This window comes from Drosophila takahashii, chromosome 3L (assembly GCF_030179915.1).
Source record: "Drosophila takahashii strain IR98-3 E-12201 chromosome 3L, DtakHiC1v2, whole genome shotgun sequence".
NCBI classification, from domain to species: domain Eukaryota; kingdom Metazoa; phylum Arthropoda; class Insecta; order Diptera; family Drosophilidae; genus Drosophila; species Drosophila takahashii.
The window spans coordinates 11,400,855-11,414,358 of record NC_091680.1 but is presented as its reverse complement, the minus strand read 5'-3'; the positions used below and the strand labels follow the sequence as shown (position 1 = coordinate 11,414,358).

Genomic DNA, 13,504 nt, shown 5'->3' with positions numbered 1-13,504 from the left:
TGGTTGTGTTTGCTCTGTATCTGTATATATTGTATCTGTGTGGTCTGTGTGCGTGTGTATGGGTATTGTTTTTCGGGTGGGTGGGTTTTAAGGGGCGGATAAGGACAACTACTCGAGTTGTTTCTCTCAGTCTTGCATATCATTATCTTCAAGCGCGTCACGTGGCCGACAAGGAACCAAAAATTAAACGGAAAAGCATGTAAATGTAAATGTTAAAGGTAAATGCAAATGCAAATGTAATAATAATAGTAGTTGTTATTGTTGTAGTTGTAGTAGTAGCAGGTAATAACATTTGTAAGTAGTTATAAATATTTATGGGGCGCACACTGCTTGCTTTTTGGGTACTTTGCCAGTACTTTAACGCTCGCTGAGAGGTGCTAGCTGGCATGTGTGTCTACATGGCGTATACGTATTTTGTATTTTGTATTTTGTATTTTCTATATGGCTATGTGTTTTATTTATGCTGTGAAAATTGCACACGGTTCTCGTGGGTTGCCTGCAATCTTCCCCTGGCTATTTATATAGCAGATTTGGTTTCCACTCGGCTTCAGGCACGCCCAAAACAAAAACTCAAACACAAATTTAACTTGAAAACGAATCAAAACTCAAACGTAATCGAAAACGGAAATAAAATTCTGGGTGGATTATGCAATTTCCATAACTCTGTTTTTTTTTTGGGTAGTGGGGTTGCTGGCTTTGCAAAAAGGGTTCTGGGGGTCAACCTGGATTTTCGTATTTTTATATTCTTGGCACACACACAAAATCAACTCTAAATACGAATACTTATGTGCATGACGGTATTTATAGATGGTTCGCAATTAACCCCAAACGTGAGAGGGTCTATCGAGTTGATTGTTTTATTTTTATATATCTCTTTATAGCATACCATTTACAATTTACATATGTATAGACATGTGTGTGGTGTTTTTCGCTGGCTTTTTTATTTGTAACCTCATGTCATGTTGATTTTAACTGCCTCGCTGCTCGCCTGAGTTTCGATTGGATTGGACGGGTTGTCTTATGTAAAATTGTCAGGGCTTACATAGAGAAAACAAAGATAGTGTCAAAATGCATTATCTAAGAAGGTTTTGTTTTGTTCCTATGAAAAATATTAAACATGATTGACTTTACTACATAAATTAATATGATCTATCCATCCCATATTTTAAATGAATTTAAAGTTACTCTGTTTAACTTTCTTTTAAAATATCAATTTTGTAAGTTGACTTATTCTCTGTCAAAATATTCCCAATTCGACATTGTTTAATATTATTTAAAATTTTAGTAAATTTACGTTTTTATATCAATTATTTATTCCAAAACTATGGTTTTTCTCAGTGTAGTGGCAACTGTTACTGTGTCTATGTGTGTGTACGCGTGTCGTTCTTCTTGTTTCGGTTTGGCATTGGCTCAGTTTATTTTGGAATTATTTTTATTAGCAGCGTAGCAATTCTGTTATTTTACCGGAATGTCGCGAAATGTGGAAATGAAAAATTGTCATGTTAGAAATGATCGGGCTGAAAATGAACATGTTGATGTTGTTGTGGTTCTTGTTGCTGTTATCCTTGTTAACGTGTTTTCTTTTCTGGATTGTTTTCGGCAGTATGTTCGTGTTTACGTTCGTGTTGGGCATGATATTTTCGCATAAATTGATTGCCAAAGCCAAAACGGTGCGATTGTGTTGGTTGTATGGTGTCATACGAATATTTCCTTAAGGTAAAAACGGTGAGAGTGTGTTCATATGTGTATGCAGCAAGAGTGCAGCAAAATCTGTGTGTTTGTGTAAGTGAGTTCCTATTAAGTGCAACGTTTTTGCGACTTTTTCAACGAAATCTTTAGAGTACTTGCGAATTTTCGTGTGTGCCAATTGAGGTGATTTTTATCCATCTGTCAGATGCTCTCTTTTTGTCACACTCGACGATATTAAAGTTATATGAAAGTCAGACGATAAGAACGATAATTTGTGAAAAAATGGTAAAGATAAAATCAAAGAAATGAGTTTCCTGAGAACTACAATTTTATTAATCCCCCGGAGGCTTTAGGTTTGTTAAATGATTTAGAAAAGCTCTTTAAAATACAATCAAATCACTCAACCAATAAGAACGTGCGACGTACAGAATATGGATAACTTTATAGATACTTTTAGAATATAAGTTAAAATCCAATTTATTTTTTAAGAGAAATTTTAGAATATAATTGAAAATAATTGATTAAGACTTTCTGATTTTCTTCCTGTAAGAGTAAAATGAAGGAAAACGAAAACACAGAAACAGGCATAAATGAGTAGTCCCTTCGTACAATTAGGCTAAGTCCATAAATCGTTTGACGAACACATCGACACCGAGCTTGAATATATTTGTATGCTATATATGTATGCTGTGTGGATTATGATATTCATTCATATTCATCTTGTTAACAAATACGCATGCGCGCAGCCTTTGTCAATGCGGCCGCTGTGATTAATTTGATTTTAATATTTTAATATTTTGCATTTGACCAGATCACAACAAACAGAATGACGGTTATATGAGAGAGTATAGGTATAAGGTGGATATATGAATATGGCATAAATATCTCTCGTTTCTCTGGGCTGGGTAAGGGGTTTGTCCCATCATAGTGTCACTGTGTATGTGGGCGTGGTGGAATGGATGAACTTTGGCCATGTACTCGATGGGGCGATAAATAAAGATTTATACAGCAATTAGATTGATTGACTTTATCGCAGTTACTGCTTTCCATGAAAATTCCGAGATGGAGGGATGCGATGGCGAGAAAGAAATCAAAAGGCAAAAAACTGAAGCTGAACAAATGGCAAATGGCATTTCAAAGCGTCAAAGTTGAGAAAAAGATAGAGATAGCGAGAGTGTGGGCGAAAGAGAGAGCAGCACGGGGTCTGGACCCAAAGAGTAGCATCGGAATGTGTAAAATTTGGGGTAATTTCAATGTAGTACGTATATTTCGGTTTGCATTGTTCTGGCCGAGAAGCTTTGAAATGGAACAACAAACATTATGGCCTATTGCTTAACATCGAAACGATAAACACAAAACGAATATGCAACATTTGAGTTTAATAGTTGGCAATTGCATTGCAATAACGATTCGTTTCACACAACATTTAATTGGCAGAACTTTGTATATTTATATTGGTATATGTATAACAGATATTGGTTTGCAGTTGGCTTTGAATGGTCGAAACGAACACAATCTTAAGTGAATCAAAGTAATTGTAATGGATTTGTATGTCTGTTGCCAATTAGCGAAATTAAAAGGATAACAAATGCTAAGACACAAAATGAGCTTTAAGCAACAGAGACAGACATAGAGAGAGAGAGAAACATATAGTAAAAGAGACAGAGATATTTATAGAGAGAGAGAGCGAGAGATAGTTACAGGTAAGAGGTAGAGACTGAGAGAAATTAAGAAGTATACGAGTAGATTTATGAATTTTTTTTGTTTGCTTTACCAAAAAAAAAAGAAGGAACATTTGTTTTGTATCTGTGGTAAATTGTATTTATTTTTTGTTTTTATTTTTATTTTTGGCATATATTTTAACGTATGTACCATGAGAACTTCCGAAACCGAACTGATACTGAGGACATACATTGTGACGCCAACCTCCACAGGGGGACCTGCAACATATACACACACACGGATTGATGGAATTTTCATTTTGCGTTTGGTATGGTTATACTGTAGTTGTAGTTGTTGTTATTGTAGTTGTACTGGTTCATGTTAGATGTGGCTAAAACCCAAAAGATATTGTATGAGAACTGAAACACACACACAGCGGTACGAGTACGTTGACATATTGTTTGGTTGCTTTTCGCTGCCTACTTTCGGGCGCCCTTCCTTGGGCTCGTCGGGTGCTGTTTAATTTCCATTAGCAAAATTAAATACATAAGGTACGGTTAACACTTAAATTGGCAAGCGGTGTGCATTGCTTTGCTGTTGTATTTTTGGCTGACTATTTGTTTGTTTTTGGTGGCTAACTAAATTTGTGTTCGATGCTTTTGCTTCTGTTTTGTTGCACGCGCCGAATGAAAACCAAATCAGTTGACTACTCGAGGTTGTATTTTTGTATCATGTATTTTCAGCTATGCGAAAGAGAGTTGCATTAGCTCAAAAAAAAAACAAAGGCGCCTATTAAATAAATATCTATGTTAACTAGTGGACTATTTGGTTTTGAGTAGCGGATTCACACACCATTTTTCGTTTGCATTGCTTATTTAGAAAGAGATTTTTAGTTTGTGGGTATTGCGATTTGGCAGCATTTATGTAGGTTGTGAAATTTATCTTGAAGCTTGTTATGAGTTTTATGTGGGCCTACAAAAAAGAAGAAGACGAAACAATACGCATGAAGTGAGAGGCAAGAGTTTTGCTTGGAATGTGAGGGGGTTCAAGATCCGGAAGGTTTGAAATGTTGATGGATTGTTTGTTACTGTGGCTGTTGTTTGTATGTGTGTGAGGTTTTCTTTTCATTTTCGGGTAATTTCGATGTGCTGGGCCAATTAGACATACACAAACACACACAGAGGTTAAAGTGACGGTGAGCACAGAAGAAAGTCATTTTGTAGAGCTTAAGGAACATAAAAAGCTTTTGCCAATCGTTGGTTTTGATGGGTTCGAGAGTTGACATTTAGTTTACAATGTGTTTGGCGATGTGAGAAAAATATCGTGGCAAGTACTGAATAACTCTGGGCCCTATAAATTCTGGCTTCAGGGTTCGTATGGCTCGTCAGCTCCTAACACAGACCTTTTCGCTGAAGTATTCATTTCGGGGAAATGAATGCGAAATTGTTGGAAAAAAACACTAAAACACAGCTGCTATAAAACGAACTAAACATTCGGAAGAGTTAGAGCTTGAGAGATTTAGTACCAAAAGGGGAACTGATAAGGAAATAATACGATACAAGTATAAATAGAAGGAAACACAATAGGTACGGGTGTGGATAAGATTCGCAAATAACGCTTTCAACTGGTGTACTTTGGTCAACGGTTAGAAATAATAGATCGTTCTATCTATATGAAAGAGTGTTCGGAGAGATAGTTCATACAAAGCAAAACAGTTGAAAGAAACAGTTGGTAGTACCACGGAAATCAGAAATCAGGAAATCAGAAATCAAGACATTTTTGTGTGTGTGTGGGAGTGTGAGAGAGCAACAAACTAATGCGTTTAGTGGTACGGAAACAAATGAAAACTCGAAAGAAAACTCCAACAACAAAGACCAAAGACAGAGAGATAGAGTTAGGAGTAGATAGATAAGTAGAGATAGAATGCGAGAGAGCGCTTAACGGTAATAGAAAGGTACAAGGTTCAATTAGTTTGTACCATTTTCACTTCTGAGAGCGAGCTGATCGATAGCACATACATGGTGACTCCGACTTCGACAGGAGGTCCTGCAAACACGTATGTTATAGTAGGTGTTAAAGTACATATCTAAGTACGGGTAGGTATAATGGGTTAGTCTAGTGTTGTAATACTCGGATCCCAGATCCTAGATCCCACTGCGGTCCTAGAACATCCCTATACATTGGATACATATTGCATACCGGGCTGTGCCCCCATTTGCATTTCGTTCAGTCGCGTTGCGTTTTGGGTTTGCTTTTTATTTTTTTTTAGCTTGTAGCTGGGTAAGTGTAGCTAGATAAATGGGGTGTCCGGATATTGGTCTACTTACCACCATAATTGGGTCTTACTCTTTTGTCGTAACTAACACTAAAGGAGTCGAGTATAGCGGATATGTTTACGTCACCCAGCATGCTGCCACCGCCAGTTCTGCAAATAGAAGAAGAAATTATTAGTTTAAATTCTAGACTAATTCGATTCACCAACAAAACTAATATAATCATTATTATTAGGGATTTATTTATAACTTTTATTACAAATTAATTATTTTCTTAGCCCAAATCGGCATTCTTAAATTAATTAGGCATAGTAAAAATCTGTTTAATTTTGCATTGTAAATTCAGAGTTAAATAAAATCATTAAGGAATAAGTTTAGCTTCAAAGCTTCCAGATAGAAAATGAACAATTATGAAAATATTTTTATTGTTTCAAGTAAAAATAAAATTCTAATTAAAATGTTAACTAATAGAGAGCATAGATTTCATAAATATATCCTAATATGCATTCCAAACTTTTGTGGCATCTCTTATTTAAAGAAGTTATTGATAGACAAAATTTAACTGTAATGAGGGCGAGTGCCTATTTGCTCGGGGCATTTGTTGCTGTGCATAATTTCCATATGGAACGTTCAGCATTTCCTGGAAAAGCGCCTGACAGTCGACACAGACATTGCGCTCGGCGGTCGTTGCAGGTTAAGTGTTCATGTGGCACTCGGCGTGGGTGTGCCACTTTCGCTTTATGCGGCATCAAGTGCGCCCCCAACACGAGCGTTTGTATGTAATATTTATTGCATGTGCCTGGCAATGAAGGCACAGCACAAACATACGCTATACGCCAGTTGCCAGTTGCCAGTCGCCAGGCACTTCAATGCCTGTTTATTTGCGTCTATTCTACGCTAAACTGTGCTATTAAAGCGCGTTTGTTGTTATTCCAACTCTGCGAAAGCCATTGGATACACAGCTCTCGGTTCTCTGGTTTCTGGTCTCAGGACTCAGGACCCCAGGTCCCCAGAGCGATGTGCGATGTGGTGTGTGCGTGCTGGTGAGCAAAATCACAATTTAATAAAAGTTGCGCCTGCAAATAAACAGAAAGCCGACTTTGCCTCCCGATGTGCGCCTGCGCGTTTCCCGGAGCTCAGTGTTGTCTCTTTTGCCTTTCCATATATCCTGCTTGCCATTCATTTGTATCGGAAATATATACGTACAGCCATTTATGTGCGAGTATTTTGCCCAATTTGCACATTCACAAGTCAATTGTTGTGGCTGATTTGCTGATTTGATGCGATTTTAATTTTGCAGCTCACAAAAGTCGAAAATAATTTTTGTAATCAAGCCTGGGCGTGCCGTGGCCCACATTCTCTCGCCGCTCTCTCCCGCTTTCCTGCTATCCTGCCATCCTGCTGTCCTGCTTCCCCGGGTTTTCCTCTCCAACTTCGCTTGAGCTTTAACCCAAGTCGATGGCGGGGCCATTGTGTATACGCAGCGTGGGCATCAAAGCGAAAGCCGACGGCAAAAATGGCAGCCTATTTATAAATATGTATGAAAATACCCGCACTCGCACTTCCCGTTTTCCCGTTCTATGCGGTTTTATTTTTCGGGCCTCTTGTCTGATGTTGATAATGAAAAAGTTTTGATTGCTATTTGATTTGAGTTTTTGATTGGGTTTGAATGTGTGTGGGCTTGCCAGTACAATGCTGCGTATGCGCAATGTTCAATGTTTTACGGGTTTCGGGTTACGGGTTACGGTTACTGGCTTCCAACACTTTCCGCCTCTTGCCGCGCTAGCCATTAAAGTTTAATTTATGCACTGCTGCTACTTTTGCTGGCAGGTGCTGTCAATAAGTTTTTGACAGCCTGCAATAAAAATTACTTGAAGGACGCGCCAAAAACTTTCCGATTGCTTCGCTTATGCCGCTCCACTCCCAAGGCGGAACGTGGCGTATACGTAATATGCAAATGTGCTCCAGCCACGGCTAAGTGAAACTAATATTATGCCCGACGTATTGTCAAATAATTTATGCAGCCCCAGTTGGTGAGTGTGTGTGTGTGTGCTTGTATATGTGTGCGCCATGCTTGTCGTTAAGTGCACTAGAAAATGTCAATAGGTCGTACTTGAGGCGTCAAATATTTGCCTATTGATCGAGGGCAACTAAAGAGCACAAAAATACGTCTCGAGCTGGCAGTCGCCAGAAGTGCTGCCGCACAAAAGGCTACACAGGAAGATAAACTATTATAGTTTGGAAGAAGAAGGTCTACCACGTTTAGCAAAACATTTTGAATTCCTTTGGGTATCTTTGGGTATATGATTAAAGTACATATTTCTACTAACTTTAAAAGCCCAAGCCTTAAAAGTATAAGTTACAACTACTCTGATGATATAAATCTAATTCTTTGTCAAAAATTACCCAATAATGCTCGTTACATTAAACCTCTTTACAAAATAAGGTTCTGAAATCATTTTAAATTCCGCCCAAAAGTATGCAACAATATATTTTGATACCTTCTTTTCACGGTAAAGTGCCGAAATATAATATGTATAGTATACTTTTAGACACCTTTAAAAATTAAAATTCCTGTAATTTGTTTTGCTAACCCCCATTAGTAGTGCTGTTACTCTATTTCCTCGGACGTAACTAATGGAATTCTAAACCTTATAAATGCCGATATATTTGCTCGGTGTAAGTGCACAATTGTGCAGCTTGCAATTAGCTGCTCGCACGTAAGTGGGTAACAATTTCTGTTTTTCCAGCCAGCTCTCAAGACGGCCGAGTGACTTGGGCAACGAAAACAGCAATGAAGGAGCAACAACTGGGGCTGCTGAAGAAACAGGACCAGAAACAGAAACAGGACCAAAACCAGAACCGTAACTGTAACAAAACCAAAATGCAAAGTCATGCGCACGACAGCCAAGCCCAAAACGTGTCGCCTCAAGTGCCACGCCATCTTATCGCTGGCCACAGTTTGTTGCCTTATCTTGAGGCACTGCACGTTTGCCATATATATGTGTGTATATGTGTAGGTGTATATGGTGTATACATATAGATGTGTACGTGGGTGGGTGTGGCTGGTCAGTGTGCCAGTGTGTGTGAGTGTGCAAGTGGAAAGCTGTGGGAAATATTGTCGTTATTGTTTGTTGTCGTTCTCGCTGTCGCTGTCGTTTTTAGTGGCACTTTGAGTGCCAGCCATTACGTATACGCTGCGTTGGACACGCGCCATTGCATAAATTCAAGTGAAACGTTAAAACAAAGCGGAAATGCGAAAACTACTAGCAAATATTATCTTTCTTTTAGCGTTTTCGTAGTCTTTGTCTTCATCTCCGCTGTCTCCGTTCCCCGCTCTTCCCATTTCCCATTTCCCTGCCTTCCACCCAGGACTTCGTCCTGACAGCTGGAGGGACTGAGGCAAACGCCTACGCCGAGATAAGCAAAAGTTGGTTTAGGCCTTTCTGCTGCGCAGTAAAACACTTGGGCCAATGTCTATGGGTCGCCCAGCCTCCAGCCTCCAGCATCCAGCCTCCAGATTTTAGCCTCCTTTTTCTCGGGGCCGAGTGTGAGTAAGCGTTTTTTAATAAAGTGATAACTTGATGCCTGACAGCCGCCTGACAGTCGCTAAAAATAAACACATCCGCTTAATAAGCCAGCTGGCAGCAGCCAGTAAGCAGCCAACTCCCAGGACACACAGGAAAGCCGCTCGGACATGGAAACATTAACTATTATGAGCTAGCACAGCAGTTGGGCCACGCCCCACTTTATGGACTTGTTAAAGCCAATTTCAGACACACTGGGAATGGCTAAAGTATACCCACAATGGGTCATAGTTCGGGATTGGCCCACATATTTAATGTGTTATGATCAGAGGTATATCTAAAGTCACCCTACACTAAAAGGTCGATTTTATATACACACTACTAAGAAATGCTTTGCCTTTGGTCTCTCAGAAGTTGAACTCTGAATATTAATCTGATAACAATTATTATCAGTAAAACTATTGGACTTATTTCTAGCCATTAGCGAATATTATGGCAGCATTATGTCGCGATGGTCGTAAAATTATTAAAAGATAAAAAGATAAGTATAAAATCAGTAAGTAATTGAGTTGTATAATTTGCACCTTAAACATTTAAGAACTATACTCATTGGAAATATTAATATCTTTTAAATGTCGAAAAAAGACAACAATATAATAATTTGAATTTTTTGCACTTAAATAAACCAACAAAAACTCAACAAGTTAATTATTAATGCCAAGGAAAACTCTTTAAGAAACTCTTTTTTACTGCTTTCGGCATTGAATCTTAAAATTTTGATGAAAAAGCATTGTTTATTTAAAAGAAAATGTGTGATAGCTGTAAAAATCATATTTCCATTTGTATTTTTAAACCTATCTCAAAAATTAGTATAATGAAGTTTATACTTTGATTTTTTGTCGTGTTATTTATTTCTAAGACTTATGCATTGAGATTTCGAAACTTTTAGCTTCTCAGAAATTTTAAAAATGTCAAATTACCATGTTGACTTGGAAACAAAAGGTTTTTATTCCGTTTAGATGCAGATATAAAAGCGGTATTATTTCTATTCGATTTTTCTTGCAATTTGCACTCGACTTGCTTGGTGGGATGGCTTGGCCTTTTGATTAAATTAAACCCAATCCCCATACCCAATTCGAACTCATCCGCTGAGCCAGCTGAGCGGGCGAGGTGAGGTAAATGCATAAAAAATTGAATTGCATTGGCGAGTCCTTGACATTTTGCAAAATGAACAGCAGGCTGGCAGGCGATGGCGAATGCGATGGTGATGGCGAGGCGATGTCGATGGCTAAGGAGCGAATATCTCTCGCCTCCAGGCGGGCCAATAAAAATAGTTGCCCGCTCGAATTGTATTTGCCGGGGCAAATGTGAAAAAAATTAGACCTGCCTTGTCGGGGCTTTATTAAATATTTGAAAAGCAGATGGAGGCAGAAGTGGAATGACGATTGGCAAAACACAAGATGGCAAGAGCACACAGAGAAGAGAAAAGAGAAAGGAAAGGAAAGGAGGCTGGCCTGCCGTTTGTAGATATTTTCAATCATACTCAAAATGTGAAGGAACAACAATTTACGCTCAATGACACTCGACGGCGAGCTGTTGACGCTGCCTGCCCCCGAGTGATGCAGCTGGCGAACTCGAATAGTGGGGCAGGATAGAGAGAAAGAACGAGCCCGGGTGGTCTTGCTTTTGTCGCTGCCACTTTGGCATTATCTGCTATCAATAAATTCCCAGTGAAGTGGGCACTTGTGTGGCAAGTGGAGCACAACGGGAGGCCCAACGGGGGGCAGCAGCCCAGCGTACACAGCGAACCCAGCAGCCCATGTCGCACAGGAAGTGGCAGCGTGTAAAGTGAGCAAACTGTGTCGCTCTGGCCTTTAACCTTTTGCTTGGATGGGGGATTGAGGCTAGGAGGATTGGAGGCCCTGGGACTTTGACTCGGCAAGGCTGTCATTTTGTGTTGCACACTTTGTGGCGGCGCCTGTGCAATGTTGCATGAAAAAGTAGCGTAAACTTTGCTCCGTTGAATGTGCCTTTTCCTTTGCCTTTGCCTTCGCCTCTGCCTTTTTGGCCCAAATAAAAGGACACAGCTGTGCCTGTGTGTGCCGCTCGGAGTCGCTTGACTTTTGCCGTCTCTCTTAGCGCCACGACATTTTCGATTTTGGACTTCTTGTTACGCTATACGCTATATGCTATATGCTATACGCTATGTAAGCCAGTGTAAGTATAAGCCACATCACATGCCACGTCGCGTGTATCTCCGTGTCCTCGTCTGCGTGCCCAGCACGCGATCGTGTAATCCCATAAACGTGCATTTGTACTCGAGTCGCCGCTCGATGTCGCATTCGGATTTTTTGGATTTTCGGATCCGGGACTAGTATTTGAATACGGATACAGAGAGTCCTCGTTGTGGCCCCCATTTGATTTGCCTAATTTGCCAGGTTGCCATGTTATGCAAATGTTTGGCGCTCTGTGTAGCGCCTAAATATTTACTAATGAGCGCTAACCCAAAAAAGGAAAATAAGAAGGAAATGGGCGGCAGTCAGTGCCAACCAGAGCGCGGGCTCTGCATAATTTGTGTGATTAAGTTGACAGAACGCCACAGTAGCTGACAACTAATGCCACAATTGCGGCAATTTCTTTGCGTTGTCCGAATGTGTTGTATGCGGTTGCGGTGGGTGGATCTCCCCAGGGTAACGGCGGGCGTATTGGTTCAGTGGCTGCCGCGCTGACAGCTGACAACTGTCAGTTGAGTGGTGTGTGGCGCAGGGGGTGAGGGCTTTCGAATCCTTGCACAAGGGTTTCCAAAAACAAACACAAACAGCGAACGCTGACGGGTGAGTAATTACATGACCATCGAGTGGCAGTTGTCATTTTTCAGTCGCTGCCAGCCATTTTAATGACTGCCACATGCAAATGTGACAATGACGATGTAGATACGGAATACGGAGTCGGAGTGCCCTAATAAATGGCCTGCACTTAGTCAAACTGTCGAGCAGCTCAACATTTATTCACTGCCAGGTCAAGCTGGCTGTCATTCAGCCTAATTAGCGACGGGGCCGAAAACTTTTTGAGCGCATTTTGCAGCAAAATGATTTGAATAATCATAAATTACCATGAATTATGGGCCCCACGTTGGGCGCCACAAAACCGAAAAACCCAAAAAACTCTCGTATAGCACGCACCTGTCGCCTGGGGGGCTGGTCACTGGTTACTGCAGTAAAGTGTCAGGCCCCGAAAGCAAATTTATTGTTATTATAACCACTGCCCAACTGTAGTTTCTCTTTGTTCCGAAAATGAGGAGGTGCCATGCGGCTAGCAGCCATGCTAACCATTATTTGGCCATAATTTAATGCGAATTAGAGGCGGGCTCGGCCCTCTATGATGTTATTAGCCTAATTGATAGTTGTAAATGTCACTAATTGAGTAAATGCCATTGAATACGGTGGCGGTACTTTTGGTATTTCGTTACTCCCCTGCCAGCGATGATTTCGCATAATTACAGATACAGACTGAATGGATGAATGATACTTACGCCGCTTGCACTGTGTGGATCCGTTTGTGGCCCGTCTCCTGGGCGATCAGGGCCATGTTGATGGCCAGCCAGATGGTCAGCAGCGGGGTGCGGGGCAGGGGCGCCATCCGGGCCAGCTTGTCCATTCTTGAATCACTCATGGTGGTGCTGTGTGTGTGTTTGGGTTTTTGTTTGTTTGTTTCGGGTGTTGGAAGTTGAAATTTCGGGAGGGTGCGAAAGTTGCTTATTTAAAATGGCTGTCGTGGCTTTTCGTAGTTTTGCATTAAAAATTGAAGTTTTCGTTTTTTGGTTTTTGCTTTTCTTATTTTGGTTTTTTGTTTTGTTTTTTAGTTGCGTATAAAGTAAGTTGTAGTTGTTTTGTTGTTGTTCTTCTTGTTGCTGGTTGCAGTTATTAGTCAAGGTTGCTCCTTTAGTTTATTTTACTTCTCCGCTCGGCTACTTGGGCTTCTCTAGTCAGGGCTTTCTCCGTACTTCTCCGCTTGTTGAAGTCTCTCAGTCAGTGAGTTAGTTGGTTGTTTAGGCAGCGAGGCATTCAGTCAGTACTTCAGTGCATGTGTATGGTTGAGTGGGTGTATTTAGAGCTTATAGAGATAGAGGTTCCCCCTTTGTGACTTCTCCTTTTTCTCCAGCTCCTCCGTTTGCTTTCTCCGCGTTCTGATGGGAGATCGAGTCGAGCTCAGGCCAGTGGCAGCAGATCCTGATGCGCTTCCTCTGAATCCTGTTCTGGTTCCTCCCTCCTGCGGCATTAATTGCTGCTGCTGCTCGGCCCGTAATCAGGTTACTTCCTGCCTTCCCAGCTCTTAGGGACTTCTTTTTTTCGG

The 13,504-nt window shown here is 40.6% G+C and overlaps 1 protein-coding gene across 9 annotated transcripts in view; it reads right to left on the bottom strand.

Moving 5' to 3' along the window:
* Rdl (Resistant to dieldrin) overlaps positions 1–12,964 on the bottom strand; it is a 30,926-nt gene extending 17,962 nt beyond the window's left edge. For 5 of the 9 annotated variants that reach the window (XM_070215948.1, XM_070215952.1, XM_070215949.1 and 2 more), the window contains exons 1-3: positions 12,684–12,964; positions 5,679–5,776; positions 5,330–5,397 (exon numbers count right to left, since the gene is read on the bottom strand). In XM_070215948.1, coding sequence (XP_070072049.1) covers positions 5,330–5,397; positions 5,679–5,776; positions 12,684–12,823 — 306 coding nt within the window. In that variant the 5' untranslated portion in view covers positions 12,824–12,964. Of the gene's footprint in view, positions 1–3,561; positions 3,630–5,329; positions 5,398–5,678; positions 5,777–12,683 lie in introns of all 9 variants that reach the window. The other 4 variants (XM_070215950.1, XM_070215953.1, XM_070215951.1 and 1 more) reach the window with 1 other exon arrangement.
* Positions 12,965–13,504: the final 540 nt, after the last annotated feature.